At 42.3% G+C, this 27,985-nt stretch overlaps 10 protein-coding genes and 1 non-coding gene across 11 annotated transcripts; 4 read left to right on the top strand and 7 right to left on the bottom strand.

Moving 5' to 3' along the window:
* Positions 1-1,229: 1,229 nt before the first annotated feature.
* Positions 1,230-2,054, top strand: V1516DRAFT_622796 (VIT family-domain-containing protein; the record flags this gene model as incomplete). The annotated part of the gene is made up of 1 exon (XM_066919596.1): positions 1,230-2,054. The coding sequence occupies one exon, from the start codon at positions 1,230-1,232 to the stop codon at positions 2,052-2,054; it is 825 nt and encodes a 274-aa protein (XP_066778099.1).
* A 475-nt stretch (positions 2,055-2,529) lies between these two features.
* On the bottom strand, positions 2,530-6,032 carry V1516DRAFT_673183 (uncharacterized protein). The gene is made up of 2 exons (XM_066921857.1): positions 5,704-6,032; positions 2,530-5,627 (listed from the first exon to the last, which is right to left on the bottom strand). The coding sequence occupies exons 1-2, from the start codon at positions 5,774-5,776 to the stop codon at positions 3,028-3,030; spliced, it is 2,673 nt and encodes an 890-aa protein (XP_066778098.1). The 5' UTR covers positions 5,777-6,032; the 3' UTR covers positions 2,530-3,027.
* Positions 6,033-6,046: 14 nt separating this feature from the next.
* On the bottom strand, positions 6,047-8,472 carry V1516DRAFT_673181 (uncharacterized protein). Its single transcript, XM_066921856.1, has 2 exons — positions 8,287-8,472; positions 6,047-8,230 (listed from the first exon to the last, which is right to left on the bottom strand). Exons 1-2 carry the CDS (start codon positions 8,336-8,338, stop codon positions 6,267-6,269), a joined length of 2,016 nt encoding a protein of 671 aa, XP_066778097.1. The 5' UTR covers positions 8,339-8,472; the 3' UTR covers positions 6,047-6,266.
* A 117-nt stretch (positions 8,473-8,589) lies between these two features.
* Positions 8,590-10,875, bottom strand: V1516DRAFT_622831 (P-loop containing nucleoside triphosphate hydrolase protein; the record flags this gene model as incomplete). Its single annotated transcript, XM_066919598.1, has 2 exons — positions 8,590-10,699; positions 10,763-10,875. 2 exons carry the CDS (start codon positions 10,873-10,875, stop codon positions 8,590-8,592), a joined length of 2,223 nt encoding a protein of 740 aa, XP_066778096.1.
* Positions 10,876-11,718: 843 nt separating this feature from the next.
* Positions 11,719-13,400, top strand: V1516DRAFT_673178 (uncharacterized protein). Its single transcript, XM_066921855.1, has 2 exons — positions 11,719-11,901; positions 11,954-13,400. The coding sequence occupies exon 2, from the start codon at positions 11,968-11,970 to the stop codon at positions 13,285-13,287; it is 1,320 nt and encodes a 439-aa protein (XP_066778095.1). The 5' UTR covers positions 11,719-11,901; positions 11,954-11,967; the 3' UTR covers positions 13,288-13,400.
* Positions 13,339-15,019, bottom strand: V1516DRAFT_673176 (uncharacterized protein). Its single transcript, XM_066921854.1, has one exon. The coding sequence runs from the start codon at positions 14,722-14,724 to the stop codon at positions 13,489-13,491; it is 1,236 nt and encodes a 411-aa protein (XP_066778094.1). The 5' UTR covers positions 14,725-15,019; the 3' UTR covers positions 13,339-13,488.
* A 513-nt stretch (positions 15,020-15,532) lies between these two features.
* On the bottom strand, positions 15,533-19,175 carry V1516DRAFT_622060 (Aldehyde/histidinol dehydrogenase; the record flags this gene model as incomplete). The annotated part of the gene is made up of 7 exons (XM_066919559.1): positions 15,533-15,949; positions 16,184-16,571; positions 16,627-16,713; positions 16,808-16,849; positions 16,915-16,974; positions 17,539-17,741; positions 17,796-19,175. The coding sequence occupies 7 exons, from the start codon at positions 19,173-19,175 to the stop codon at positions 15,533-15,535; spliced, it is 2,577 nt and encodes an 858-aa protein (XP_066778093.1).
* Positions 19,176-19,711: 536 nt separating this feature from the next.
* Positions 19,712-19,793, bottom strand: V1516DRAFT_t26. Its single transcript has one exon. It is a non-coding gene; the product is annotated as a tRNA-Ser (tRNA).
* Positions 19,794-20,404: 611 nt separating this feature from the next.
* V1516DRAFT_673165 (argininosuccinate synthase) lies at positions 20,405-22,072 on the top strand. The gene is made up of 4 exons (XM_066921853.1): positions 20,405-20,514; positions 20,563-20,682; positions 20,741-20,837; positions 20,895-22,072. The coding sequence occupies exons 2-4, from the start codon at positions 20,565-20,567 to the stop codon at positions 21,919-21,921; spliced, it is 1,242 nt and encodes a 413-aa protein (XP_066778092.1). The 5' UTR covers positions 20,405-20,514; positions 20,563-20,564; the 3' UTR covers positions 21,922-22,072.
* On the bottom strand, positions 22,010-26,387 carry V1516DRAFT_673162 (Gryzun, putative trafficking through golgi-domain-containing protein). Its single transcript, XM_066921852.1, has 4 exons — positions 25,193-26,387; positions 23,596-25,136; positions 23,491-23,545; positions 22,010-23,434 (listed from the first exon to the last, which is right to left on the bottom strand). The coding sequence occupies exons 1-4, from the start codon at positions 25,930-25,932 to the stop codon at positions 22,090-22,092; spliced, it is 3,681 nt and encodes a 1,226-aa protein (XP_066778091.1). The 5' UTR covers positions 25,933-26,387; the 3' UTR covers positions 22,010-22,089.
* On the top strand, positions 26,299-27,977 carry V1516DRAFT_635947 (RXT2-like protein). Its single transcript, XM_066920020.1, has 5 exons — positions 26,299-26,441; positions 26,497-26,531; positions 26,591-26,712; positions 26,773-26,944; positions 26,999-27,977. The coding sequence occupies exons 1-5, from the start codon at positions 26,410-26,412 to the stop codon at positions 27,706-27,708; spliced, it is 1,071 nt and encodes a 356-aa protein (XP_066778090.1). The 5' UTR covers positions 26,299-26,409; the 3' UTR covers positions 27,709-27,977.
* The last annotated feature ends 8 nt before the right edge of the window (positions 27,978-27,985 follow it).

Below are 27,985 nucleotides of genomic sequence, written 5' to 3'. Positions count from 1 at the left end.
CTCAGAAGCGGCAAGCTGACCCCGCCCTCGGACGAACCTCAGTTCTAAAGCGCCGTAACTCAATAGCGCTCAAATGGGCGCAAAACCTCACAGACAATAGCGGAGTACGCTTCATTGGGACCTATCTATCTATTTGTCCGTCCTAGTAGACTACTGGTAGACTACTAGTTACGTATCATGTGGATGAATTATACGTCCATGTTCCTGAAAGATCAAACAATAGCACTCTAATTCTAGATGTCATTGCTGATGTGTTTGCCATCATGAATTATGTGGTCGATTGTGGAGAAACCAGTTCTCGACCAGAGATCTGCATCTGTTGCGGAGATCACTTATACCCCTCCAGAGTCTGCACAGCAACCTGCGGTTCCTGATGGAATTGAACAGAAGCGTTGAGATGCCCCTCCTTTACAGACAAGCTACGTGGGCAGTGGGCGGAGTGAGATACCTTGTCATCAGAATTCGCTTTGCTCTTATTGGACAGATCCAGCGAGACTGGGAGGATCGCAGACGGACTTTCCTCTTATGGTACTTAGTCCGCCTGCAAATGCGGCGTGTTTATCGGCCGGTCCAGACCTTGTCACACTTGCAAATCAATTCTAATTAGCCGTCAGCCAATGGCGATAGTACGTGGCTCGTCTGGCCAATCAGAGGAGATCTAATTGGAGCTGACTTTCTTTGGCGCAGCGGCGTCTATTTGTTGTTTTCCGCATTAGGAAGACTCTCAAAACAAGGCTTAGATGCCCCCGACGGCCGTTCGCTTGCTTAAAGGTCGTCCCGACGGCCCTTCCTGAGGTCGAGACCATCATCGCCCTTGAACTGATTTCATTTTCAATTCAGTCTGTCTATCAATTCATATCTCAGGCACAGCAATTCTGTCTTAGATCTATTCATTTTCAGCTAGCTCTTATAAAACTCCTAGTTACTGTCGACTTTCTCTGTTCAGAGATCATTTCATACGATTGCTAGTACTCTTACATATTTAAGATCCTACATACCCACAGCTTTCTGTCCTCTACAAACGCTTTTGCATATTCTCTATATTCATTCAAACAATGGTTGGATTCTCGATATTTAACTCCAAGAGCAATGACTCGAAACCGTCCTCGATGAGAGTCAGCAAGAACATCTCATATTCATCTCTTGATGACGAGTCTATGCTTGAGAACGCTGGTCGGTTCGCGGCTGCGTCTTCTCCATCTCCTTCTCCACCTGCCTCTCCTGCTAGAATGCGCTCGGCTCCTACTCTAGAGGAAGAATCTCGCCCTCTTCTTCATTGTGAGCGATCGGTTTCCGTCGGTTCTGCTAGTTCTGCTGGTTCTGTTACTCTTCAATCTGAAAGTTCTTCCTCCTCTTCTACTGCTCGGCCTTCATGGTTCTCCCCTAGAATGATTTCTGACGCCGTCATTGGTCTTTCTGATGGTCTCACTGTTCCTTTTGCTCTCACTGCTGGTTTGTCTTCACTTGGAAATAGTAAGATTGTGGTTACTGGTGGTATCGCTGAATTGGTTTCTGGTGCTATTTCTATGGGTCTTGGCGGCTACCTTGGTGCTAAATCTGAGAGCGATTGCTACAAATCGCAACTTGAAAAGGAGCGACTTACACTTCAGAACGCGCGAAGTGTATCTGAGGAATGTGTTGTCGAGAGTTTGGCTGAGTATGGATTCGCTGAATCTACACTTGCAGCTATTCTTGGTGATCTAGAGAAGAATCCGGAGGAAATGCTCAATTTCGTCATGAAGTTTGGCCGCGGTATGGAGGAGCCTCCTATCGGCAGAGAGTTTATTTCTGCTGCTACTATTGGAATCGCCTACTTTCTTGGCGGCTTTGTCCCTCTTTTCCCGTACTTTTTCGTCAAGTCTGTCAATCTTGGACTGATCCTTTCATCTGTGATTATGGTTGTTACGTTGTTTGTTTTCGGTGTTGCGAAGACTATTTTCACTGGAAGCACGGGCAAGGTCCAGGTTGTTTGGGGTGGTCTACAGATGATCATTACAGGAGCCATTGCTGCTGCATCAGCATATGCCATTGTGCGGTTTATTGATACGGCCTAGTAAAGACCTGGTACCTTATTGATATTGGTGCTTTTCATTTTATTACTCTGCATATTGAAAGTGGTGCTGCGCCACTCCACTTATTACATTAGCATTTGCGTGTATACGACTCCATGTTTACATTCGTTTTATTCGTTTCTGCACGCATATAACATAGAATTGTTTTAGTTTGTTTATTTTGTTTTACAAGGCTGTTTTGCTTTTCTCCACTATAATTGGGACGAAGGAGTTTGTTCATTTCATATATTGATATGATTTATATTTTGCTTGCTAGTGTGTTTTTGCTTGTTTAAATTACCACACGTTCATTTGATGATGGATCTGGATTGTCTGAAGGGGTCAGATTAATATTTTTTCTTCTTTTGTATATATTATTGATTTGGGATAGAGGTGTTTTAATCGGATATCATTGCTACTATTGCTATTAATTGGAATAAAAGACGTTTTGAGGCCGATCGGCTCTAGTCTGTTTTAATGACATTGCTGTTGATCAGATCGGGGGTTAAGTTGTAACGATGACAATGACGATCAGGCCGAGGCGGGGCAGGGGCATGAGGTTTAGGGGAAAATAGTGTTTTGTTTGTCATACCTCCGAGTGTTTACCGTGGTCTCGAACTTGAGCTGCTTCGACTGAAAACTGGAAATTAAAAGTGATGTGAACTATAGTATGACTAAGTGTTCTTTTACTTTAAAGCGCAGTGCAGAACCGGGAAAAGACAAGGTTCAATTAAAATAAAGTGCGGACTTTAAGATACAGAGAGGACAGCAACGGCTGTTTGTTTTGGGTTGCATAGGACGTTTAATTTTAGATAAACATCGTATAGATAATGTCGGATCAATATTGACTCGGACATGTCTTGCCGCATCTCACATTCGCACAGATAGTTTATATTGGTTTCGTAAATCAACATTAGAATACATCAATCTAAAAAAATGGAAAACACATAACATAAACAATTTGAGACTAAGTCAGTCATGATATAGGTTCGTCCTGTGTCGCACCTACTGATTCGAGCGGCTGAGTTTGCTCAGCGTCAGCTGGAACTTCCTTCTGATCCACCGTCATCGTAGACTCTCGATAGCTTCCAATCAACGTTCGCGCCTGACCAGCTGTCAGACTTCGGCGATGTGAGGTTCGGCCTAACGTAGACCCTAGAGCTAAAGACTCGTCGTCGATATCGTCGGTGCCAGATCCCGCTGGCGGCGGACTCGACGTAGTAGTACTGGCAGACCCCGGCGAATTCACTCCAAGAAGTTGTGGTAAAAGCAATGGTTTCGGGAACGAACCTTCTGCACTCGAACCATTGGTATGACCAGCGCCTCTCGGGGAAGGGGAAACGGATCGCAATCCTGTGCCAGGACTGAGAACTGCCAATCCACCTCTTCGTGCGCGATCGGGTGTCCTCGCGTCGGCACTTCGATTCCCCAAATTCTCATTTGTATCCCCGCTAACTAGCTCTGAAATTATCGTCGGTGTGGGTGCACCGTCTGGAGAGTTCCGCTGGTTCCCTCTCATGCGCCCACTGTTTCGACGTTTCGGCCCACTTTGCTGTAATCGATCAAACACAGAATTACCGTACTTAAACAAGTCAAGCACAAGTCGATATCCAACAGTATCCCTTGCAGTCATACTCGTTTCCTCCAGAGGTCGCAAAAAACATCGTCCTAGTTCTGCTGCAAGTCGCTGAGCAAAGGTGGGCTCGTCTGACTTATCCACTGAGCTCGTTACCGCTATCAACCGGCAAAACATCAGCACCACCCATTTTAGCGTTTGTCGATGACTCTCTTCCATATCTCCGATCAAATCCACTAATCGATCGATCTGTACGTCGTCTTCTTTTCGTTCCAGGCCGACTTCTTGATCCTCCCCTGTCAATCCGTCGGCATTCCGCCGAATCTCTAAATGAGTCTTGTTGCTGTAATATGCCTTGAGCCTGTCATATCCATCGGGGTGCACTACTGACTCAGGTAGCTCGTAGAAATACAACTTCAGCATATTTGCAACTGCAAATGTACTATATCCTTCACACGCCTGCGCAAACTCCTCCTTGGAGATCACTTTACCCGTGTTTAATCTCTTTCGCAATCCATGAACAGTTCCAAGCCATACTGGCCGCAACCACATCTGCTGTGCATCACTATACGATGAGCATTGCTCTGCTGCTGCTTCTAGATACATCACAGAGCAGCGCACAATACTTGGGACTTTGCCTTCAAATAGATATCGTTCCTGTAATGATACTCCAAAAGTTTGCAGTCCCTCATTACTGGTAAAGGCATTTTCAAATCTAATCACTCGCGGATGAAATTGGCCTACCGCATATCTGTCTCGCATTTGTCGCATACAATCCTCAATCGACAGATTTTCCTGCAAACTTGAGAGACTTTCGACGAGCTCCTTCATTTGAGGCACGATATTCATAGAGACCATGGCAAACGTGTTAAGAGCCTCCTTCAATTCTTTCACACGCTCTTGCTCCCATTTGCCCATGGCCCAGAAGTGCATTACAAGTTGCTCTTCAACTTTACACCGAGCCTGGTCATGCATCCTCACTGATTCGTGATAAAGAGCGCGTGCTGTTTCGGTTTGCCGTTCCTGTCGCACAAGTGGCGACAACATGCTGTCGTCCAAGACACGACCTCCGACTTCAAACGCTTTTCGCCGTACTTGGTAGTATTTATTCGAGCTATTCACGAATCCATCGGTCGCTAGTGGTGTCGCATCTCGCAAGAATCCAGCTTCAATCAAATGTTGCCCGACCAGTTCAGCTGCCTCGACAGTGATTGTTAGTCGTTTCGACAGCCACATGCAGAACACGCTTCCTGGCGCGCAATCAGAAAGATTACCGCCCAAATAGACAGGCCGCTGGCGTTCACTTAATGGAACAGCGTCAATCATTTCATTCAAGAAACTTCGCATTTGTGCTTTCGTCATTTCTCGAATTCCAATATCATAGATTACATCGTCGTCATCGAAATTGTCGTCACTCAAAGTTGTAGACCGACTGAAATTCAAAAATGCCTGACGAGCTGCTTGGGGCCATGCAGCTGCCGAGCCAGATGTGAACGTGCCATCTGTAGATGCAGAGTCCGAGTTCGAATCGGTATTACTCTCCTTTGATCCGACTGCTTCCTGCTGCTTTAATCTCAGTAACGCATCTTGTTCATGACAATATTTTCGGTTCGCCGTTACTGTCCTCTGAAACAGCTTATTTAAGTCTACTGCTTCCCTGATTGCAGCCTCAGTACTCCGCACGACGACTTCTTCGTATTTCTTGCTAAACTTGTTAAATGGCTCAATCGCTGCCTCTCGAATACTCGCAGCGAATCGCAAATGTGACTGAGCTTTCTCGCTTAAAGTCCGCGTAAATTTTGCGTACATAGCTCGTAGACTATCGATTCCTTCTCGTTCGAACCCAATCGTGCCACTATTACTCCTTGCCTGAGCTCTCTGACGCTTCTGAATCTCTTCTCCGTACGTTGCCTCAGCGGCTGCAACCGTTTCCATCATTTGCACAATTATATTATTCTCTTCTATTCCTGCGGCAAGTTTATCTTGTAGGACTCGCAAACCTAAAAAAGTAAATCGTCAATTTCGTTCTACCTTCGGAAAGCCCCTTGCCAGTTGGCTAGTCTCGATCGCTCTCACCTTGAATATAATCCGACGTCCAAAAAAAACCGCTGAACGGGTGCGGATATTGACTAGGTTCTGCTGCAGCCATTGTGGCTCTATTTATTCTTTTAGCAAAAGCTGCTTCTGAATTAATCCGATCGATCTCGCTCTCTCCGTTCCGTGTTCTAATGGCTTTCGATCAACTTTCCACACTATCACCACTATTGTCACGGCAACACGGTCAATTCAGCGCAATAATACAAAATCAATTATTCCAAAAAAAATTGGACTGGTTCATCTCCTTCGACTATAGTTCGAGCTTGAGCTTTTAAATATTTCAAATTGTTTCCGATTTTTATCTGCTCATGAGAGCATAGTTCTCAGGGGAAGACTAGGAGAGGCACCTACTCGCTTAGCATCACCTTGGTCATACTTTCACCTTGTTCTACAACACACCATTGTTGTGCGCGGCAACCCAGAATAAGAACTATATTATGTAATTGTAGGCTGTATGTACTAAATTGGGAAATATTTTGATTATAGGAAATTGTGGATAGAAGAGCTGCCAAAAAAATATTTTAAATAAATCGATTACTAAGTTAGCTGAAATCCTGAACTCCCTTGCTGATAGCTTCCCAGTGATTCATTAGATCCAGCAACAATCTAAATCCATGAGTACTATCCATACTGGCTCTTGGAACATTCCCTGTTCTTGGATCTCTTGGAGGGCGTAGTACCACGAATGACATATCTCGGGCGAGTCTTAAGTCGAAGTTCGATCCTGCCTGTTCAGGCTGCTTAATGTAAAAATTTAATATTTTCATCAACCAAGACAACACAGTCCAATGAACTTTTTCAACGGCAGTGGAGAAAAAGTTAACCAGGATGTTTAGATCATTTTCTGGTAGCTCACGCTTTGGATCTTCTTCAGGCCGTCGAGTTTCATATATCCCCGCCACAGTATTGTAAAGCTCGTTTGGAATTAGCGATTTAGGAAGTTCGAGTAAGTAGAGCTTCAATATGCCGACAATCAGCTCAGGAGGGCATTCCTGGCAGATCTTCGTAGCTTGTTTGCTTGACAAATCGCATCGATTCAAACTTTTCCGAAGACGATGCAATTCGGAAAGAGAAACAGGTCCAAGCCAAGCACTCTCAACAAATTCCCATTGTGCTTCTGGAGCAAGGTTCACTATGTCGGATGCAATTGATTGACCAATTGACCCGAGAACAATCCAAACTATCTTTGGATCTTTTCCCCATCGAGCTTCCAAAGGTACTCCAAAAATCTGTTCATCTTCATTAGAAGTATATGGATTCTGATAGATACTTACGTGAGGTGAATAGAAACCAGTTTTGAAATTTTCAATCATGTACCGCACGTCTTTATCTGAATCAATCACCTCTATCACAGCGCCTAAATTCTCCATCAATGCATTGACTCTAGGAGGCGCATTACTAATAAATAAACAAGTCATAGAAATTAAATCCGATGCCATTTTTATACGCTCTTTCTCGTACTCCTCCATTTTCAGGAAATAGCTCATCAACGCCCTGTCGGCGGCACACCGTGCTTCGTCTAGTTTCTTGACAGCAAGCTTGCATCGTTCTTTATCTGCAAGAAATCTCTCTGTGGCTGTATCAATCGTCGTTGGTTCTGTCAAACTGCGCACGTTATCAAGTAATGTAAAAGGTTTTGGACGTCGCTCAACAAGATCGAATGCAAGCGGGCTCCATTGGAAATAAATTCTACTTGAATTTGCAAAAGTCCCTTTGAACCAACCAGTACTTCCTAATAATGACGATTCTCGAAGAAGGTCACAATCAATTAAATCTTGTCCAATGCTCTCGGCTTTCAAGGCTCCATCAACCTTGAAAACATCCAATATCCTGGCTACAATATCGGATCCTGTGGAGAGATTATTTGTCAATTTCAAGGTTTGGAAAATATTTCCAAGTAAAGTGGAAGCTTCTTCCCTTGTATATTTTTTTGCACCAATCAAATAAACTTCAGGTTCTGTTGCCATTGAAAGTGATCTTGAAGGTACATACACTGAATCCGAAATGTTTTCCTGGCTTCCGTCTCTCATTTGCGAACTTATTTCCGACTGCTCGCTCTCTGTTCCAGCTTCAACGTCTACATTCCTTTTCAAATTCTCGAGCTGCTCAGATCTGAGATGTTGTGCTCGAATCGCAGATTGCAAACTTTCTTTAGTAGCGTTCAGTTTTGAGATTTCATTCTGTACAGTGGCATATTCGATCTGGATTGATTTCGTATAGTTCGTCATTTTACTATTAAACGACCGAAGCCCATTATCCTCAATATTCTTAGAGATTTCAACATGCACTTGGCCTTGCTGTCGGACCTGGAGTAATATCTGGTCCATAACGGTAGTCAAGCTTGTCTGATTTTCAACATCATTTTCATCGTTGATCTTAGTCGATCCGATCGTAACAAGCTGATTACCATATGACTGCTCTGCATCAGAAATCGCATTAACAAGAGTTAATAATTGATGAGATTGCTTAATTCCAACTTGTAATCTTGAAAATAATTCATTTAAACCTGGCTCGGAAATCGGTTAGAACTCGATCAACGACTCAATGCAGTTCAGCAGTTACCAGTTGAATAATCGGACGTCCAAAAGCTTCCAGAAAAAGTTTTTGAAGCCATTGCTTTAATTTCAATCGCGCAAATAGATCAATCCAAATTTCGCGAAGTAAATACAATCCAAATAAGATTAACAGCCGTACGCTATCAAGTTCTCCAGACTAGTCTACAGCCGCAATAAACATCTCCCGACCTTTGTTTGCTTGCTCCTTCCAGGTCAATACGTACCTGTGCTTGAGTATCTTTATTCGACAGAAATAATTTATTTAGCTCCATAATAAAAAAATTGTATCAAACGCGTTCTAGCGCCATCTCTATGCCATTAGACTCTCATTTACAGACCAGGACATCAATTCTACAAAACGTTCTTCCATCGCCGCGTCCCGTCGAGCAGTGTACATATTAACCAAAATCTGTTTAATTCCGACTTCAACACTTTCTCTGCCAGTTTGATCTTTAAGCGCAGACAGAATATATTGAATCTTTTGCCGACCTTGATCGCTCTTGGATTTTCCGTCGCCAAAGGCATCTGCTTCTTGTAAAATATATGAAAGTTCTTGAGGTGTGGAAACATTAGGAACAGCGATTTGAGCATCAAATTTACTCAGTATATCCATCTGTTGCAATACCGAGCGTTCCGTAGTGGTCGCAATAATCAGTAGTCGTCGTCCATTTGGAGGCTGTTTTCGCATGAGGACTTTTAAAGTTTGCAAAATAGCATTGGAAAACCTTGGTCCGATAGGAACCCATTCGACTAGTTGCTCGATACTATCAACGACAACAACATTCAATGGAGATCTATAAGCGTCTGTGAAAGTTTTATTAATTGCCTGGATTTTCGATGCCTCACTGAATCCAACCATGGATTCCGGCGAAATAAGTTTGATAAATGGAAACTGAGACGCCATAGCAATTGACGCGGCCAGTGCTGTTTTGCCTGACCCCGATGGGCCGTGAAGTAAGATCGACATCAACTGTGAGTGTTCAGACTCCCGAACTTCCGCCGTATACAAAGCACCGCGCGATAGAATCCGGTCAACGTGAGCAGAGTAATGAATAATTCCATTCTGGATACATGACGAAAGCTCTTCCTCGTTAACACCAAATGCAGGTTTGACTTCATCAAGCGCATGCATGAAATCTTCTCGTTTAACCTTAAGTTTATCGATATCAGCAGATACTCCAGCAACCGTTCCAACTTTTATATGTCGATTAAAAGCAAACGATGTAGCAGACTTTACCAATCCGTTGAGCTCTGCGCCGGAGAAATTTTTTGTTAAGGCTGCTAATTCGTTGATATCGACATCTGACGCCATCACCTTGTTGTCTCGCATCTTAGCCGTATGAATTTTGAGAATCTGTTGTCGGCCAGTCTCATCCGGAAGTGAAATCTCCATATGTACTTCCAATCGTCCTGGACGTAAAAGTGCTTCATCAATCATGTCAAGCCGATTGGTCATACCAATAATCAGAATATTATTTAGCTGATCAACACCGTCCATCTTGGATAAAAGCTGATTGACGACTGAGTCGGAAACTCCTGTACTATCACGACTACTGCCACGCTGCTTACAAATAGCGTCCAGTTCGTCAAAGATAATAATATGAAGTCCCGAATCTTCACCTTTTTCTTTGTATTCCTTTTCAGCATCTGCAAAAAGTTTTCGAACATTCTCCTCAGACTGTCCAACATATTTACTCAAAATTTCAGGACCGTTAACAATTTTTGGCTCACGAGCATTTAACATCTTCCCAATCTGTCGAGCCATCAATGTCTTACCAGTACCTGGAGGTCCATAAAGCAATATTCCCTTAACATGCTGAATTCCAAGTTTCTCCACTAGTCCAGGAGGGAAAATACGACTCGCAAATGCACGTCGGAAAATAGCCGAAAATTCTGAATCAAGACCGCCAATGCCCATATCCTCAAATTTGAAATTCGGTTGGATGATTGCATTGGCAGAAGGTCGCTTTGTAGAGCCCTTTAGCTTTATTGGTGAGTCAGCAGCCTTATAGAAGGTGATTTGAGTCTGCTTAGTCAAAATTCCACGAGCCATGGGCGAAGAGGCTGTTGGAGCAGTAGTACTGGGCTTCTGACCTAAATCGACCAGCTGGATGGACTTTACCACAATCTTGAACAGCATAGCTTTATAATCCATGATAAGACGTTGGCCAGGAGCAAGAATGATATCATGATAGAGAGTAGTGAACCATTTCGCAAGTTCGTCTTGGTCGTATTGGTAGTCCGAGACCTTATTGCGGCTGTTGAATCCAATTTCAAGATCCAACGTGCCCAAGTAAATAGGATTTCCGCCTTGGAAGGGATCAAAAGAAGTAACAGTAATCTCCTGTCCTAAAGACCAGCCAGCCCATTCTCGCTGAACTCCAGAAGCTCCAGCCGTACCAGGCTGCATTGCTTCAGCTCTGTCAGAAGGAATCTGTTAGCATTGCCACGATTTACAACTAACGCAACTGCAAAACACCTACTTCGTGCTAAAAACATATAAATCATCGACCAAAACATATTCATCCGATCTGAACTCATTAGGAGAAACGACTAAACGATTGGACAAAGCAAGCTCATTCGTAGGTGCAGACATGACTCTGAGAACACGGGAGGTCAGCCCTGCTGCCGCTGGCTGCCGATAACCAGGAGTGTCGTAAGGCGTTGGCACGACTCTTCCCATTCCTGTTGGCGATTGCGAAGGCCGATTGAATGGCAGTCCTTTCGAAAACATCCTTTATGTTCCTTCAGCTAAATTCGATTAACCTCGATGACTCCAAAGTTGATCGTAATGAAGAAGGTTGATGGACACGTTCTAACATCCGAGATAATCCAGTATCAATCTGGCATCAAAGTCATCCGTGTGCTTACATTATGAACTATTTGTACAGTCACGTGAATTGTCTTTGATGAACGTGAATTAATCTTTTAACTTGACCAAACCAGGAATCTAGTAGATCTGGTTTTTAGACTTGATATTGTCATTTTTGATATTCAATAGACTAATGCTGATTGTGTATTTGGATTAATACATTAAACTGGAGTTCTGTAGGCTTCCTTCCCTCTCCTTATCTCTATAAGTTTTATCAAACCGATTTAAGTTGATCTATCTAATCGATCGTCTTTCTCAAATTTTCCTCCTTTGCATTCAAATATATTTAAAAAATCAAACTACATTTGATATAAAGTCAATTTTTGTTATTGCTGTATTTAAATTTGGCCCATTGTTCCTCTTCTGATACTTGCTGGACCTTCTCCGCTTTGTCTTCCTGCAATTATGTTCGAATCCGACTCCGGTCTTATGTCTTCTACATACCCCTCAGGGATAGCAGCCTAGCATGTGTGGCACCTTCGGCAGCGGCAGTGGCTGTTGAGAAGAGACGCCGTTTGGGACTCGACTCATTGTTCTCGCCCGGATTTTTCCCTTTTTTTTTTTCAGTACTCACTTTGAATTCGATTTTGTATTTGAATTTATTGTTCTTTTTCTAACAAAATCAGAACATCTGAAACGGACACGATTGACCTTGGATTGGTTCTACTTTCGTGTCTTCACCGCGAGAACCATTAAGTTTTAACTTATAATTATTCTAGTTGTATATAGTTCCCTGAGGAATCTATTTTTGTATGTTTGCACTAATTTACTGACTTTGTGGTTTCGCTAACAGGAATAACAGTTCCAGATTTAAAGATGGCCCTGAAGAGAACTGACAGTACTTCTAAATCCCTTAGCATTGTCTCAACTGTCGATGACGAGGACAAGCAGAATGGATTGAGTATCAGGGGCTCGGAGCTGTATGGATCGGCTCCTCCAGCAGTTGCTAGTGGTAGTCGTGTTAGAAATGACGATGGTGACGCTATTGATCTGGTTAGTGTTGACGATAATGGAGACGAGTATGCGGAATTTGCGGATGAGATGAGTGGACCGACTAGTACTACAGCGAAGTCTCATCCTGGAGCCTTTCAATTCATATTCACCTGGCATTTCTGGATCATCTTAATTCATGGTCAGATTCTTTCGCTTTGCATTGTTGCGACGAACACTTTTACTACGTTTTTGACCAACGATGGAAACGATATTCCTGCATTTCAGACCTTTTTCAACTACGTAATTTTGAATCTCATTTTTACTCCTTATACCATTTATCGCTATGGGTTTAAGAAATTCGCGATGTTGTTTGTCAAAGATTCTTGGAAATACTTTATTCTGTCGTTTGCGGATGTTGAAGGAAACTACTTTGTAGTTAAAGCCTATCAGTATACAAATCTCCTGTCTGCAGAACTGCTTGATAACTGGACAATTGCTGCTGTGGTGATCTTATCTTTCATATTTCTGAAAGTTCGCTACCACTGGTCTCAGATACTGGGTATAATCACATGTATAGCAGGAATAGTTTTAGTCATTATTAGTGATCTCTTGACAGATAAGAATTATGAGGCAGTTGACATGGTTAAAGGCGATTTATTTGTACTACTGGGTGCTACCTGTTACGGCGTTTCCAATACTCTGGAGGAGTTCCTTGTTTCGAAACGGCCTATCTACGAAGTTCTATCACAAATGGGCTTATATGGAATGGTCATCAATGGTGTTCAAGCGGCTATTTTCGAGCGCGAGTCAATCCGTGAAGCTCAATGGGGTAGTAAGATGGGAGGCTGGTTTGCTGGCTATACATTGTGTTTGTTGGTTCTCTACATGACCGCGCCGATTCTCTTTAGGATGTCATCTGCAGCATTTTACAATCTCTCAATTTTGACTTCTGATTTCTGGGGTCTTTTGATTGGTATCAAGGTTTTTGGATATTACGTATACTGGCTTTATCCCGTTGGATTTGTCTTTACCGTCTCGGGCATGATTGTTTATAACGCTTTTATCAGATCTTGGAAAGGTGAGGCCGAGAAGCCTTGGCTGGGAGCTGATCAGCGAGATGGAATCGCAGGCATTGGAACGGCTAAGACAGCTGATCATCGACGGGTCAATACTCAGGCGATCGATGAAACTGACTCTGTTTAGAAAATTGCAACACTTATTCAGTGGCCATCTTGATCTGAGATTAATAAATAGTTTTCTTTGATTTAGATTTTATATAGTTAATATATTTGACAATTAAAGAGTGAAAAATTTAACGAGTAAAACAGAAAAACCTGAAAGGATATCAAACGAATTAGAAGCTCACAATTCAAAAACGACCAAGACGACCACGAAATATGAAATTTATTCCCATCCGTCACCCCAGCCTTCATCTTCTGCTTTCTTACCGGCATTTGGATTCGCACTTTCAGCAGATGTACCGTACGAGCTGCCAAACCCTGTCATTTTCTTCTTGGTCTCAGCTTTTTGAGATCCATTACTCGAGAGGCCTGGAAGAGAAGACGATTGACTAGGCTTAGTTATTCCAAACGCGACTTCAATATCAGCATCATCACCAATTCCGAGGTCATCGAACAGAGAAGTGAATTTGGCTCCTTTCGGGTCCGAAGAGGACGATGACTCTGCTGTTGGCACACGGCTATAATTGCTTCTACCAGAGCCACTTCCACCAAACCCATCCGCATTTTCAGTGGTGAACGAATGGAATGTTTCTACACCATACCGACCTGTGTCTTGCATTTTCTGGCCAAATTGCATCATAGCCTTACGGGCATTATTGCCTAGATCTGATTCAGCCAAGTTTTTCACGTTAGGCTTAATGTATGATTCGTTGAGAGTTCCGATATTTCGGGAGACGGTGGCGGAAAAAAATCCAAATCCTCGTGATAGCGAGCCTATTGGGTCTGCAGTAAACTCGTCAACAGAGGTTGGCAATCCGGAAGAGCTACCGTTCGACGGTGCATCGACCGTGTTCCCAAATCCACTGTAACGGCCACCTTGAGAGGGCGGAAGTGAATCTGGACGAGCAAGATTGTCTTGGCCGAGTCGACTAAAGTACGCTTCGTTCCGAGTTTTTTGACTCGTCGGCCCATTAGTCCTAACTGATGGTGAAGATGAACGCGAAGAGGAGATCGACTGTACAGCAGGCGAAGACGTGCGCGAGATCGACGGGACTGCCGGCTTGGGAGCCGACCGGATCCACTCTCGTCCTTCGACCAGGGCGGTCAACTTCTCCTTATAATCCTCTGCAAATTGACTATTATACTTCTCTTTCACACTCATCGAGGGGTCGTAGCCTTCCGCAAGAAAAAAATCCTTGGCCGGCTTATTACCTCCTAGCTCCATCCTTTTCATCTCCTCAGGCTTGAACTGGTCCATCGTGATCGACCGAATAAACGAAATGTGCACACCAAGTCCTCGATGAAGTCCCGCGCAGTCCAAACAAATAAAAATGCCAAACTTAGGTGAGGCCCATTGTGGAGACGGCGCTCCACAGTCAAAGCAGGTCTTGTTATCCTGCTGCTTTTGTAGGTCTAGCAGCCGGCGCCGATTATCAGGGTCAACAGACCAATCCGGCATTTTGCTAATTCCGCGTAAAATTGTCCAGCTGTCTCTAGATGCTCTTCTACTCAGATCTCGTGGGCAAAGCGACGCTCAACAGGCAGAACTTCTCTTGGTGAAGTGAAGCCGAAACAGAACGGTCGAGGCTAATTAAATCTTGACGAGCACCTAGTGTTACTTCTTCAAATTATTCCTGTTTCAATCTAAGCTTAAAAAAAAATATAAAAGAGTAGCCTTGAAAGCACCACTAACTATAAATCTAAATTCAGTCAGACGCGTCTCCACTACGGTAGATCTTTCAAAAGAGAACTAGTCTTCTCCCTTCCTTCCCAGTGTGTCAATGGCTTCTCTTCCTTGTGTATGTCTCGTCCCGCCTGCGCCGCTGAATCGACCAACCCTGAAATCGCTGCTCCGGGCAAGCACCTTCCGAGGGACTATTGCCATCACACTTTCATGAGATGTCAATAGGTACAGCGCATTCTACTTATAGATCAACATTAAAAAAGAGTTCATTGAAAACAAAAGCAGATTTAAAAAAAACACAATTTGATAATGAATAAAAACTATGTACTGAACAAAATCGACATACATAATCAATCTCTCTTGCTCCTCTCTCTCACAACTCTTTTGTACCCATACTAACCCCGTGCAAATTAAACTAGTACTAATCTTCTCTCCACGGCTGTATGAATCTTGGTGTCTTTTGTCTACTTAACCCAGATAGTTCGTTAAACACACCTTTTTTTTGATCTCCTAAACTACAAAAAGACATAATGCGCCGTGTACACCCAATCTTCTTCAAGCTAAAAGCCTAATACTATAGCTCTTAGTTGGACTGCATGACCTGCCACACGCGAATCTTGTTGTCAGTGTAACCAGCAAAGAGATTCTGGCCATCCGAGCTCCATGCAAGACTGATGCACTCTGGTGCTTGTCCACCCTCGGAGAAGTCCAACGCAAGACTGTCGAGTGCAACCTTCTTCTCCAGATCAAAAATCTTGATCGAGGTAGAGGTAGCGGCGCACAACCAGTACCGGCTAGGAGAGAAGGTAAGAGCATGAATCTCATTACCAGCATCAAGCGAATAAAGATACTTGGCGCTGTGAAGATCCCAAAGCATAGTCTGACCATCTTTACCGCCGGAAGCGCAAAGGGTTCCATCAGGAGAAATAGTAAGAGTGTTAATGTTGCCAGTATGTCCAACAAAGTCGGCCTCGAGACCAGGAGTCTGAATTCCCCAAACCTAAAGAATCACAGGTCAATAAACCATGCTTTAAGACCAACAAGAAAGGTGGATGATTTATTGCTAGCTGGATCCTTCAATACCAGTCACATCAGTTGCAAGGTGATTGTTTGTCTCATGTACCAAGCAGTGACGAATGGCGTCTGAAGTAGCAAATATAAAACATGCGATGCATCATTTGGACATCGGAATAGGATTCCAGCATACTAATCAATCACTGATAAAATTGCTTACCTTGACAAGTTTGTCCCAGCCAGCAGAAACAACGATCGTATCAGCAACGTTGGGAGAGAAACGGACAGTAGAAACCCAGTCGCTATGGCCCTTGTCGATAGTGTACTTGCACTCTCCAAGGATATTCCAAATCTTAATAGTTTTATCACGAGAGCCAGAAACAACCAATCGATTGTCACCCGAGAAAGACGCAGACAAGACGTCACCGGTGTGTCCATCGAAACGGTGCATGGTCTTTCCAGTCTTCAATTCCCAAAGACGGAGAGTCTTATCCCATGATGCAGAAATAGCGAACTGGCCATCGGAAGAAATAACACAATCCTGAACGATATGCGAGTGACCGTGAAGAGAGCGCTTAGCAATGCCGTAGCTAGTATCGTCCTGAGTTCTGAAATTTCAATATTAATACACTATTCTGACAAAACCTAGTTCCTCTAACGTACAATTGCCAGACAATGAGGCTCTTATCTCTAGAACCAGAAAGTAAAAGGCCAGGGTTCTCGGGGGTAGTTGCAAGGCAAGTGACCCATCTAATTCATGTTAGCGATGTCCAATATCTATTTCTTAATTCACTATTAAATTCACTTTAATCCACGAATTTAACGAATTTGATACAAATCATACCCATTGTGACCTGATAAAAACCAATAATTAGCACTGCAAAATCTCCAATTATCTTGACTCTCCAAGAAAAAAAATTATTACGGCCAACTCACCCTCAAGAGTTCCACGAAGAACTAAAACTTCTCCCTGAGACATTATGATTTATACTATATGAACTAAGTAATGAACTAGTTATTCGTTAATCAACAAACAACAGAACCAAAATTATCCTAAATAAGATCAAAGAAAGTAGAGTTGTTAGACTGAATCTCTAGCCAATTGTTTGATTCTGACGAAGTCATGAGTACACCCGACAACCACCAATACTAAACCCTACAATTTCAATTTCCAGCCATTTTAAACCCTAGAAAATTTCGTGACTGCTTATACTCTCTGACCTTACAATAAAGTTTGCTCCTGAACTTTAATTGATGGAAGTGTTAATTACCCCAGACACTTCGCCATGATGGATTCTTTCCTTTGCTATAAAAAGCTTGTACTTCGATTTAAAATGAATATTCATGGGGGAATCATTGTGTTAATGATTTAAATGGATCTTGCCATTACACTAGAATTAGCTGTATTTAGTGATTCTGAAAGAAAAAATTCCAGTCTATGTCAAAATAAATAATGGCCACCACAACTATTTCAGTCCTAAAGAAGATCTATATATTCAAAGATCAGGAGTCAGCTTCCTAAATCTCCCAAATAACAACAATACAAATAAGAAGAAACTTCACCATCTGAATAACACTGACAGATTAAGTTCCCCAGCTCGTTGCATTTGAAGTAAAAAGGCAGCTAGTAAGAGTGTAAGAGAAACATACCCCAATCGATACAGAATCTTTCTAAAGAGCGATGTCCTAACCGAGCCAGTTCGTGGAAATGGAGCTGATCCAATAACTAGAGACTTATAAATTTTAATATTGCCTTCACTGAACGGAGCATATCGAACCTAATTAATACGTCGATCAGCAAAGTCACTAGTTTATATAAAGGGCAAACATACAGCTGTCAAAGTCTCACTCCAGAAAGGCTCATTTAAAAGAGCTCTCTGATGCGAAAACTTTTCAAACGAATACTTTCCATGATAATAGCCGGTGCCTGAGGTTCCAATTCCTCCGAATGGTACATAAGTCACTCCAGCCTGCTGAATAGTTCCATTGATCATGGCTCCACCGGATCGAGTGTGGTCGAGAATCCTCTTCTGGATTATCTTGTCCTTGCAGAAAATATAAAGAGCGAGCGGGGTATCATGATATTTATTGACATATTCGATTCCCTCTTCCGCACTATCAATTAACACGACCGGCAAAACAGGACCAAAGATTTCATCGACCATAGAAGAGTCATCCGGTAAAACGTCCATAATAACTGTAGGTTCGATGTACTTGGTCATCTGATCAGCCGAAGTTGTGCCACCAATAACGATCTCGCCCTTTGAATTGTCAATGAGAGATTTTACTCTGTTGAATGCTGCTTCGTTTACCAGACGGCCATAATCGGTATTTTCAATGGAAAGGTTTGGATATAATGCATCTAGAGCGTTTTTACAGTGCTCCACAAAGGTATTTTCGAGTCCTCTTTTCAGTAACACATAATCTGGTGCAACACATGTCTGACCCGCATTCGAAAATCGGCCATACATCAACCGTTTGGTTGCTAAAGATATATTTGAATCATCCAATACAAATGCCGGACTTTTTCCGCCAAGTTCCAAGATAACTGGTGTTAGTGTCTTCGCCGCATTGACAGCAACTTGCGTCCCGACACTGATGCTGCCAGTAAATAAGATCAAATCAAATTTCAGCTCATTGAGAGCCAATGCCTGTGGAAGAGCGCCCGTAACAGCTTGAAAAGCTGAGGGGTCTAGCGCGGAATTTATGACCTTGGAAATAGCACTGGCTGTGAAAGGTGCAAGTTCTGAAAGCTTTACAATAACTGTGTTTCCCGCCGCAATGGCTCCTATCAAAGGCACTAAGCTGAGCATCACAGGATAATTAAACGGGACTGTTATAGATACTATGCCCAGAGGTTCATATCTGACTGTAGGTTTCATTAAAAACCATACGAGATCACTTGATTGAGACTGAGGGGCAACCCATTTGTCAAGATTCTTGACGACATGTTTGATTTCCGCAAGTACGATGCCAAATTCAGATATAATAAACTCTCCTTTGGGTTTATGTAAATCTTTCCACATGGCATCTGCTAAAAGATCCTCGTTATCAACGACTGAATAATAAAGTTTTCGAAGCTGATCTATCCTGTATTCGATTGAAAGTGTAGTATGACTTCGAAAAGTCTCAACTAGGCGAGCATGGATCCCAGGAATTTCATTTAGTGGAGTCACCTTCTCCACTGTGTTAGCGAGTGATGTCGTATCCATTATAGTTTAGAATTATATTCTTATATCACAAAAATTGTCAAAAGCTGAGCCGGTAAGAAATAGCTTGATTCCAATAAAACTGCTTCGATTGTTGTGACCAACAACTCCAGCCAACCTCACTAGAATGTACGTGCCGGTTTGGGATCTCCCAAGTTATGATACAATTACGTAGTTCAAAAGCTACTTCAAGATTGATGTTATACGATCTCCATATTTGGATCTAATAGGAATGAGGGGAATTAAACAATGTTTTAATTTATGCATGTCAGTCAGGCCATGCCCATCTAATTCATACTCTTTTGTACTATCAATTGACAAATTATAGTAATGCCGATTTGAGACCGAATTAATTTAGTGTTGATCAGCCCGTGAGCTTTCTTCCTCTATTTCATAAAATATAATTGTCGATCTTTTCCTAGTGCGAAAATTATTTAAATGTACTCCAAAATGAATAATTTACTTGATAGCGATCTTCTATATGTTCACCATTTCATTAGAAGCGAAAAGGTATAGGCCAGGTGTGAGAGAAAAAATAACGACGTCGGCAGGATTCGAACCTGCGCTCCCAGAGGGAAAGAGATTTCTAATCTCTCGCCTTAACCGCTCGGCCACAACGCCTTACAGTTTAAGGAACGAATTTGTTTACTATAGAACCGCGCTACAGACGACAAAGCATTGCTTCTAGAATTATTAAGAATAAATAAATGATATACTGGATCTGTAATAATAGTTTAGCATACTTAAAATTTCCTTTTCAAATAGCAAAACCTTAGTCTATCTACTGTTGTGAACTACCAAGTGCTTAGAGTGGATCAGAATTCAGTGCAAAGTCTCACAAAGCGCCCTAAAAAATCATCCGAAGTGTGCTTGCTTACTAGATCTTTGAACAGCGTTATAAAGTTATTTCAATTCGTGTGGACTACAACTGAGCTTACAAATTTTTTTCATGAATTATTGGTTATCTAAAGTGGAGAAATGTAGTTGCTTAGATAGATGGTAAAGAAAGTCTTGAATTTTGATTGATCAAACTGCTTATCTGAGGGTTATAAAAATTGCTACTACGATCCCACCAAATACATAATATCTACAATAATGGCTAATTAATTAAAATAAAATAAATCATATATATATGTCTGTAATTTGTTAAGTATATTCCAAGCTCAGAAGTGAAGAAGAACCATAGTAATGATAGCATGACCACTTTCAAGAACAGTTGACTCATCACAACAGAAAATTTCGGGTATTGGGTCAAACAAAAGTTTACCACTCCCGTCTTTTATGTCGTTTATGTTCTCGTTGCACATTGCTAAGCTAAAAATTAATCAACAATTTCTATAAAGTTAGTTCCCTCTGAAGCAGGATTACCGAAATGATACTAATTGATTAGTCATGTCTAAAGGAAAAGTTTGTCTTGCCTACTCCGGAGGTCTCGACACTTCCGTTATTCTCGCCTGGCTCCTGGAGCAAGGCTATGAGGTTATTGCCTTTATGGCTAACATCGGACAAGGTTTGTGACCCGAGAAATGCTCCACAATTCGACCAATCTGTATTGACATTGAGCATAGAGGAGGACTTTGAGGCTGCTCGTGCTAAAGCTCTAAAGATTGGAGCTCTGAAATACGTTCTCGTTGATGTTCGTCGCGAATTTGTCGAGGAGCTTTGGTGAGTATGACTTTAATTAGAAATTCGAACCTATCTCACATTAATTTGTTAATCTAGCTTCCCTGCTATTCAGACGAATGCTATTTATGAGAATGTTTATCTTCTCGGAACTTCACTTGCTCGTCCAGTCATTGCACGAGCCCAAATCAAAGTCGCGCAGGAAGAGGGCTGTTTTGCAGTCACTCACGGCTGCACTGGTAAGGGAAATGATCAAGTGCGTTTCGAGCTTTCTTTCTATGCTCTTCAGCCCAGTATCAAGTGTATTACACCTTGGCGCTTACCCGAATTTTTCAACCGATTTGCTGGTCGCAAGGACCTTCTAGCTTATGCTGAGGAGAAGGGAATCCCCGTCACGCAGACTACTGCTAAACCTTGGAGTACCGATGAGAATCTTGCACATATTTCTTTCGAGGCTGGTATCCTTGAAGACCCCGACACCACTCCTCCGAAGGACATGTGGAAGCTCACGGTCGATCCACAGGATGCCCCTGATAAGCCTGAAGAGTTCACTCTCTTGTTTGAAAAGGGCATTCCAGTCAAACTCACTTACGATGGTGGGAAGGAAATTACTGACCCTGTTGATCTATTCCTAACCGCGAATACGATTGCTCGTCGTAACGGTGTTGGCCGCATTGACATTGTGGAGAATCGTTTCATTGGCCTCAAGTCTCGAGGTTGCTATGAGACACCGGGCCTCACTCTTCTTCGGTCAGCCCACGTTGATCTCGAAGGTCTTGTTCTCGATCGTGAAGTACGAGCACTTCGTGACCAATTCGTCACTGTTACTTTCTCTCGTCAGCTTTACAACGGCATGTACTTCACTCCTGAGTGTGAGTATGTTCGCTCTATGATTCCTGCTTCCCAAAAGACCGTTAACGGAACTGTCCGATGTGCTGTCTACAAGGGCAACTTCATCGTGCTTGGCCGTTCTTCTGAAACCGAGAAACTCTACGATGCGAGTGAAAGTTCCATGGATGAGATTGGTGACTTTCAGCCAACCGATGCCAGTGGGTTCATTGCGGTGCAAGCGATTCGTTTGAAAAAATATGGCCGCTCTAAGATTGAAAGAGGTGAATCTTACTAGGGCCTTTGCTTTAAAATTTCGTCAGCACAGGATTTAAATTTTCTAGTTATTCTTGAGTTGTGCTGTACTCAAGATTATTAGTTTAAATTTGGCTATAATTTAATAATGACTCTTCAAGTAGATATTAAGAATTGAAATGATTGAAAATTAACAGCGTATCAATCAAAATTAAATACTATGTTCTGAGACTTTCTTGTCATCTTCTGCTTCCGTTTGGGAGATGTTAAGATACACTGCGCCTGTCTTAATATCGATCCTGAACTTTTCGCTACCTGGAATGACATTCAAAGCCTTTTTGAAGTGTGTGTCAAAGACCCGTAATGAAGGCAATCGCTGCCAGCCAAAAGTAACTGCTAGAGGAAGTAAATCATAGTCTAGCCTTCGAGAAGTATAAGGTAATACCCGGACCCCAACTTGCTTCGCACCTTCGTAGTTGAAATTTGCGTGCTGTATTTGCAGTTGCTTCTCTCGTGAAAGTCTAGAACTTTCAAGATCATCAGAGTCTCTACCTCCAGAACTCTCGGCAGTATACGCTTGATGCCGAAGCTGTTGACGAATAGGATATGATAATGTCATATCTGTGTTGACATCAAGTGTAACCGAAAAGCTTAAAAAATGGCTTGTTGCATTTTCAATAAAATATACCAAATGTACGACCTCAGACGAAACCGATACAACGTCAACAAAAACCCGCGGCTCCAACAGCGGGAACGTTAGTTTTATTGGTGGAACGACATATATCGTTGTAGGTCCCTCATTTTCATCCAAAATTTTGCGCTTCCATCTCAAAGTAAATAAAGCATCGACAGTTCCTAGCCTTCGTTCAATAGCATCATTATTGGTTGTGTCGATTAAAAACGTATGAGTATAAACATCCGAATCCTTTCGGCCCTTTAAAAGTCCCTTCGCTCCATCTTCAATCAAAAGAGTATCAACGCCTACTGCATTCGTCAAATCAAAATCATAGTCTTCAACGACTAAATGGGTCATATCGACAGCATCGATGGTGATAGACAAACACCATCGCTTTGTAATCTGTGGACTATGCGACTCAAGATCATAAATGAAAAAAGGACTTGGCCATTTATCAGGATGAATCTGAGGGGAAATTTCATAAGACAGCTGGAATGGAACAATCACTGGCATATCCAGACTGAAAGTTTTCGTAATATCCACTTCAGGGTCGGACAATAGCTGATAGGTTATAATAGTGTCCACAACAAGATCGCATGTCTCTGAGGGCATCATTAGCGATAATTTCACGGTCACTGGATCTGAGCCAGCTTTAATGATGCCAATATCGATTGTATCATTATCCGCAGATTCAAATCCGACCCATTCTACTTTAAACTCTAGTTGTCCTTCAATATTCAGCACTTTGGAAGTTACTAAAACTTTAATATCTTCGCTCTCCTCGCTTTGAATCGTTATTGGGATTAGGAGAGTTTCATTGACATACGCTGGTCCTTTAAGAGCTGAAAAGACATTCAAATGCGGTGCTTTCGGTTTGACACTTCAAAATGTTAGTGGAAGATTTTACATCTCGCTAAATCACAAAAATATATCCACCTTAAACGTCGAGGAATAATATTGGATAGCTTCTGTGAGGTCACTAGAGATTCATCTGCAACAATGTTAGAAATTCTTTTAGCTCCAAGAAGAAATTGCGCTAACCTTTCGTAAACCATTGTGCGATCCAATCATTAGTTTCTATATTAGTAAGATCGACCATGAGCTTTAAATCAAAATCTCTTTCAGTAAATACTAATATAAGTTTTGACGCTTCTATATGTTCTATTCGCCTCACAGTGAAAGAAAACTCAAAAGTTTTGATTTGGTCTGATAAAAAGGAAAGGTTAGCTTTCGAAGTGAATCTCTCATCTTCCTCTGTTAACTCTAAGAATCGGAAACGAGAAGATGGTTCAATCGACGGTTCATGCTCAATGACAAGCTGTTTGAGACTTCCCGTGAAAAAGAGAACCATATGCGAGATTTGAATTTCAGGAACAGAAGGAATATGACGCGACTGCATTGTTAGCTGAGCTCTAACTTCCGAGGAAATAAAAACCTCAGATTTCATGAAGGCGAAACTGGTCGAGATGAAAGAGACAATGGTAGTAGAATCAATAACGTATTCTGATTTTGAAGAGAAACCCAAGTCGATCGGCAAAAACTTGTCAAAACCTTTTGCATTTGTGTTCCAGGGAGCCAAGTCTTGAGCCAGATATTCAAATTGCAGCTTCACAAGATCATCTGCACTTTTAATCCTATTAGCTGCAGTGATAGAATCAGTAATAATCCATCCCAGAATTTCAAGCCATTTCTCTCTGCGATATACACCCTCTGCAAGACGAAAGTATTTCAGCGCCGAAACAAAGTCTTCAGACTCAAAATATATCCGCGCAATCTGGAGAGCAATCTGAGCTTGAAATCTTGTTTGAATTCCATCTCCAGCATCGAATCTTGAATATGCGCTTTCCAGTAAATTTACGATCAGCGCGGCATGATTAAAATCCCGTTCTTGATCTGCCGGAATACTCATATACAAATCGACACTCTCTCCTGAGGAAAACTTACAAAGAGCTCGACGTTGAATAGTCATCCGAGCAGCTTCCAAATACTGGAATCCCGCATGATGTAACAAATTTTCAGAAGGGAAATCTGGCTCTATAACGACCGTTGGATTACTTGCAAAGGGTAACGATCTTGGTGACACAAATTCGGGGACCATTTCTAATAGTTGAGCCAAAATCTGATATTGCAGTGCTTTCCAATTATAAAAACTATAAACCTCGGTGGTAGAAAATATTTTTTCTATGAGACTTGCGACGCTCTGCAGATGAACGTTAAAAACTTTCTGTGCGACAATAGGCTGATTGAGATAAAGATTGCACTTTAATATTTTAAAAGCTATCGAATCTAAAAGTGTCCGTGTTTCATTCCATCGAGTGCTTAGAGGTGAGATGGATTCAATAAGTCCAAGCAGAGATTCATATACAACGCCATATAACTTAATCGCCAATTCGATGTCTTGACGATATTCCGCAAATACAGCCTGTTTAAATTCATAGCGAACATTCCAGCCCTGAGAACTCAACACTGGAGCGCCAGGCACAGATACCAAAGAAGTTCCATTGTGGCCTTTCTTTCGTCTCGCGTGTTTAAGCAGGTTATTATAAAAGTCTATTGCTGCACTGTATGTCGCAGCTTTAACTCTAAGATCACAAAAAGTTAGCATTTTCTTAGTTTCCTAGCATTCATCCAGACTTACTCTTTAGCAAATACATTTATTTCGACTACTGAGCTAGGCGGCAAAAAGAATAGACCCGACCTTGCATCGAGTCCCGTATTTTTCCGCAGATACGCGATACGGTCATTGAGATCGATGCTCTGGAGAATCGTTTTGCGGCTAACTATGACAACACTAAATTTTACTCCCCTATCATAAAACAGTTTTTTTTGATCGCTCAGTTCCTTAATTAGCTCGCTATCCTTCGCGATTTTGATTTGGACATCCTCAGTTTGAGTATATATTTCGTAGAAGCCGACAAAAACGGAAGGTAACTGTTCTCTATACTTTCGCAGCCAGAATTGAGTAATGAATCCATCTGGATAAAGTGGAGACTCGGGAGATAATGGAGATAATGGAGAGTGTAGTCCTGCGGTCTTACTTGAAGTTGACGAAACCGAAATTGTGGATCGTGGGGAAAGTGGAGATGCCTTCTTTAATGGGAACTGATATTCTCTTTTCACGGCGACAACACGGAAAATAGGTTGCTGTCTATATTTTTCCGAGCGCTCGGCCGAAGTGTCCCATATGGACCCATCGGAGCCATCTGAGAAGGCATGGAGGAGTTCTGACGCATATGGAAAGGCCTCATCGACAACAACAGGAATATCTGCGCCAGAAGTATTAATCCGATTTGCAGAAAGCTGTCGGGGACTGACCAGACCACTGATAGTCATCAGTGGAAGGTTATGACACATATACTCAATCGGATATAGATCCATTTTGTAGTAATCGATCTACTGAGTCAACGATTATCTGCTGCTGAAGGCATGTGCTAATGTGGATTTGATCGATTCAGCTTTTAGCATGAACACGAAGCACTACTATCAGCACTACTCTCAATAATACCGCCGTATCCCTAACAGAATAAATGATAGATAAGAGAATCAGGCTAATTTATCTACTTTTTCGTCAGACTCATATACAGCTCCTAGTTGTCCCGGACTTTTCTTCAGTAGCCTTTTTACGACGTAGTTCTTACAATATCAAAGGGATTGGTTCTATGCGGCTCAAGTGCGGCTTAAACCGTCGGACGGGGGTTTTCGACAGGATTGAAGAAGGAGCAAATAGAAGATGATCACCAGGCGAAGAAGACTAAGCGACGGAGAACATTCGGAATTTGGCAGAAGAGTTGAAAAGGAACCTAGGATACTGTAACAAATATTTATAGTGTTGAAGTGCAAAAAAGAGGTTCAACTATGATTGATCAGCATGTTCTGGATGAGATAACGTAAGTCCAGCAATTGTACCGCTGGTTTTTGATCGGACGCTTACTATATTTGAAGGCGATTCAAGGCGGCAATAGCTCGGCAGGGTGATGGTAAGTGTTTGAAAATTATTTCATACTTTTGCGAATTCAGGAATAATTTGGAATCAAAGCGTCGGATTCGGATGATTCGGTTGAAATGAATACGAACCGGGGCAACAAACTCAAGCGGAAGGCCCGAACCGTGCATGAAGGCAGTCTCGGTATCGGCTACAGGAATGAAATGACAACGCACGTAAGTTCATTTGTGATTATCATCCTTTTAATGTTAGGCGTCGAGTGCTGATTCTGTTAGTTTGTTCAATATGCCAATAAGAGGCGGGCTGTTGCAACCCTAAAATCTTCCTATCTAGGGCCCCGAGGGAACGACGAGGACGAAGACGAAGACGAGGACGCTGACGAGGGAAATGACGATGTCGATTCTAATAGAGAGCTAGATGATCCTTATCATGGTATTGACATAGAGGGTAGGCTTGAGTATTTATAGGCACGAGATGGTCATACTAACAATAGATTCACAGCTCTTCTATCTCCAATCACCCATCCGTCTGAGCTTCCTTCACACCCTGGCATTTCGAAGGCCTACACCCGAACTACAATAGCAACTTTGGCTCGGAGAGCACTGGATTTAATTTGCACTGAACAAAAGCAGCTTTCGCAGATTAATCGCTTGCTGGCTGCATTTCTTGGGGATAGCCCGATGTATATGCGGGACGGAAACCTTAATCTTCCTGAACTTTTTGATCACGACGGACAGGAATTGCTCAACATCCACATGAACGGAGTGGAAACAAAAGACGAAACGTCACAGTCGAATGGCACGAGTCGTTCTGACGGCAAAAAGATTAAGGACGAACCGGGCACTAAGTCTGGAACACTTAACGGAACTGCGGATGACGATGTGGACGATGAATACGCTGATGGTGAAGATTCAAATCGCGCAATAACTAGGCGAATTACTCGGAATCAGACTACGAACGAATTGGAGCCTTTTTTCGCTCTACCTCGGATCGAGATCGACCGTAACTTTGGTTTTTCGCCAGAAGTCGCGCAAGAGACTCGGCAGTTGGCACAGATTGCTTCCAAGCGAAGTGAAGAGTTCATCAGATCTCTATATAGAATTAGGGCAGGTCTACTTCGAGCTGACAGATTCCGTGGTAAGGTTTACAAATGGTGCCGGGAAGTTGGAGGAGACATGAGTGAAGACGAAGAACCCACGAAACAGTCTTAGGTCTTTTTGTATCTGAGTAAATGTTTGGTATCTATGTCCTTGAGCATTCTCATAATGTCGTTTTTAGTTTGTAACTTTTTCTTTCTGGATGATGGAATTATTGATTGATGAGTAGTTAGGAAGGGGGCGAGCTGCAGGGATTAATTTTGTTTTGGCGTTATAGTTCGTGTAAATATCCTATTTGTTGTCGATTTGTTTTGACCAATATGTTTGGTGTTTCAACTCAGATATAGGCGTATTAATTCCCAATATAGCATTTAAATTTATAATTGAACTT

Source organism: Lipomyces oligophaga, assembly GCF_038497815.1.
Source record: "Lipomyces oligophaga strain CBS 7107 unplaced genomic scaffold V1516scaffold_3, whole genome shotgun sequence".
Taxonomy (NCBI): domain Eukaryota; kingdom Fungi; phylum Ascomycota; class Lipomycetes; order Lipomycetales; family Lipomycetaceae; genus Lipomyces; species [Lipomyces] oligophaga.
This window is presented reverse-complemented; position numbering and strand designations above follow the sequence as displayed.

Bases quoted from the DNA above. Each gene is read 5' to 3' on its own strand.
- V1516DRAFT_673162 (XM_066921852.1), bottom strand. From the start codon at position 25,932: ATGGATCTATATCCGATTGAGTATATGTGTCATAACCTTCCACTGATG. The intron at 25,137-25,192 runs GTAAGTCTGGAT...TTGTGATCTTAG, and splicing joins ATAAATGTATTTGCTAAAGA to AGTTAAAGCTGCGACATACA. The intron at 23,435-23,490 runs GTGGATATATTT...AACATTTTGAAG, and splicing joins ATTATTCCTCGACGTTTAAG to TGTCAAACCGAAAGCACCGC.
- V1516DRAFT_673181 (XM_066921856.1), bottom strand. From the start codon at position 8,338: ATGGCTTCAAAAACTTTTTCTGGAAGCTTTTGGACGTCCGATTATTCA. The intron at 8,231-8,286 runs GTAACTGCTGAA...TTTCCGAGCCAG, and splicing joins GACGTCCGATTATTCAACTG to GTTTAAATGAATTATTTTCA.
- V1516DRAFT_635947 (XM_066920020.1), top strand. From the start codon at position 26,410: ATGATTGATCAGCATGTTCTGGATGAGATAAC. The intron at 26,442-26,496 runs GTAAGTCCAGCA...CTATATTTGAAG, and splicing joins CATGTTCTGGATGAGATAAC to GCGATTCAAGGCGGCAATAG. The intron at 26,713-26,772 runs GTAAGTTCATTT...TGATTCTGTTAG, and splicing joins GGAATGAAATGACAACGCAC to TTTGTTCAATATGCCAATAA.
- V1516DRAFT_673178 (XM_066921855.1), top strand. From the start codon at position 11,968: ATGGCCCTGAAGAGAACTGACAGTACTTCTAAATCCCTTAGCATTGTC.
- V1516DRAFT_673165 (XM_066921853.1), top strand. From the start codon at position 20,565: ATGTCTAAAGGAAAAGTTTGTCTTGCCTACTCCGGAGGTCTCGACACT. The intron at 20,683-20,740 runs GTTTGTGACCCG...CATTGAGCATAG, and splicing joins TATGGCTAACATCGGACAAG to AGGAGGACTTTGAGGCTGCT. The intron at 20,838-20,894 runs GTGAGTATGACT...TTGTTAATCTAG, and splicing joins GAATTTGTCGAGGAGCTTTG to CTTCCCTGCTATTCAGACGA.
- V1516DRAFT_673183 (XM_066921857.1), bottom strand. From the start codon at position 5,776: ATGGCTGCAGCAGAACCTAGTCAATATCCGCACCCGTTCAGCGGTTTT. The intron at 5,628-5,703 runs GTGAGAGCGATC...TTACTTTTTTAG, and splicing joins GACGTCGGATTATATTCAAG to GTTTGCGAGTCCTACAAGAT.
- V1516DRAFT_673176 (XM_066921854.1), bottom strand. From the start codon at position 14,724: ATGCCGGATTGGTCTGTTGACCCTGATAATCGGCGCCGGCTGCTAGAC.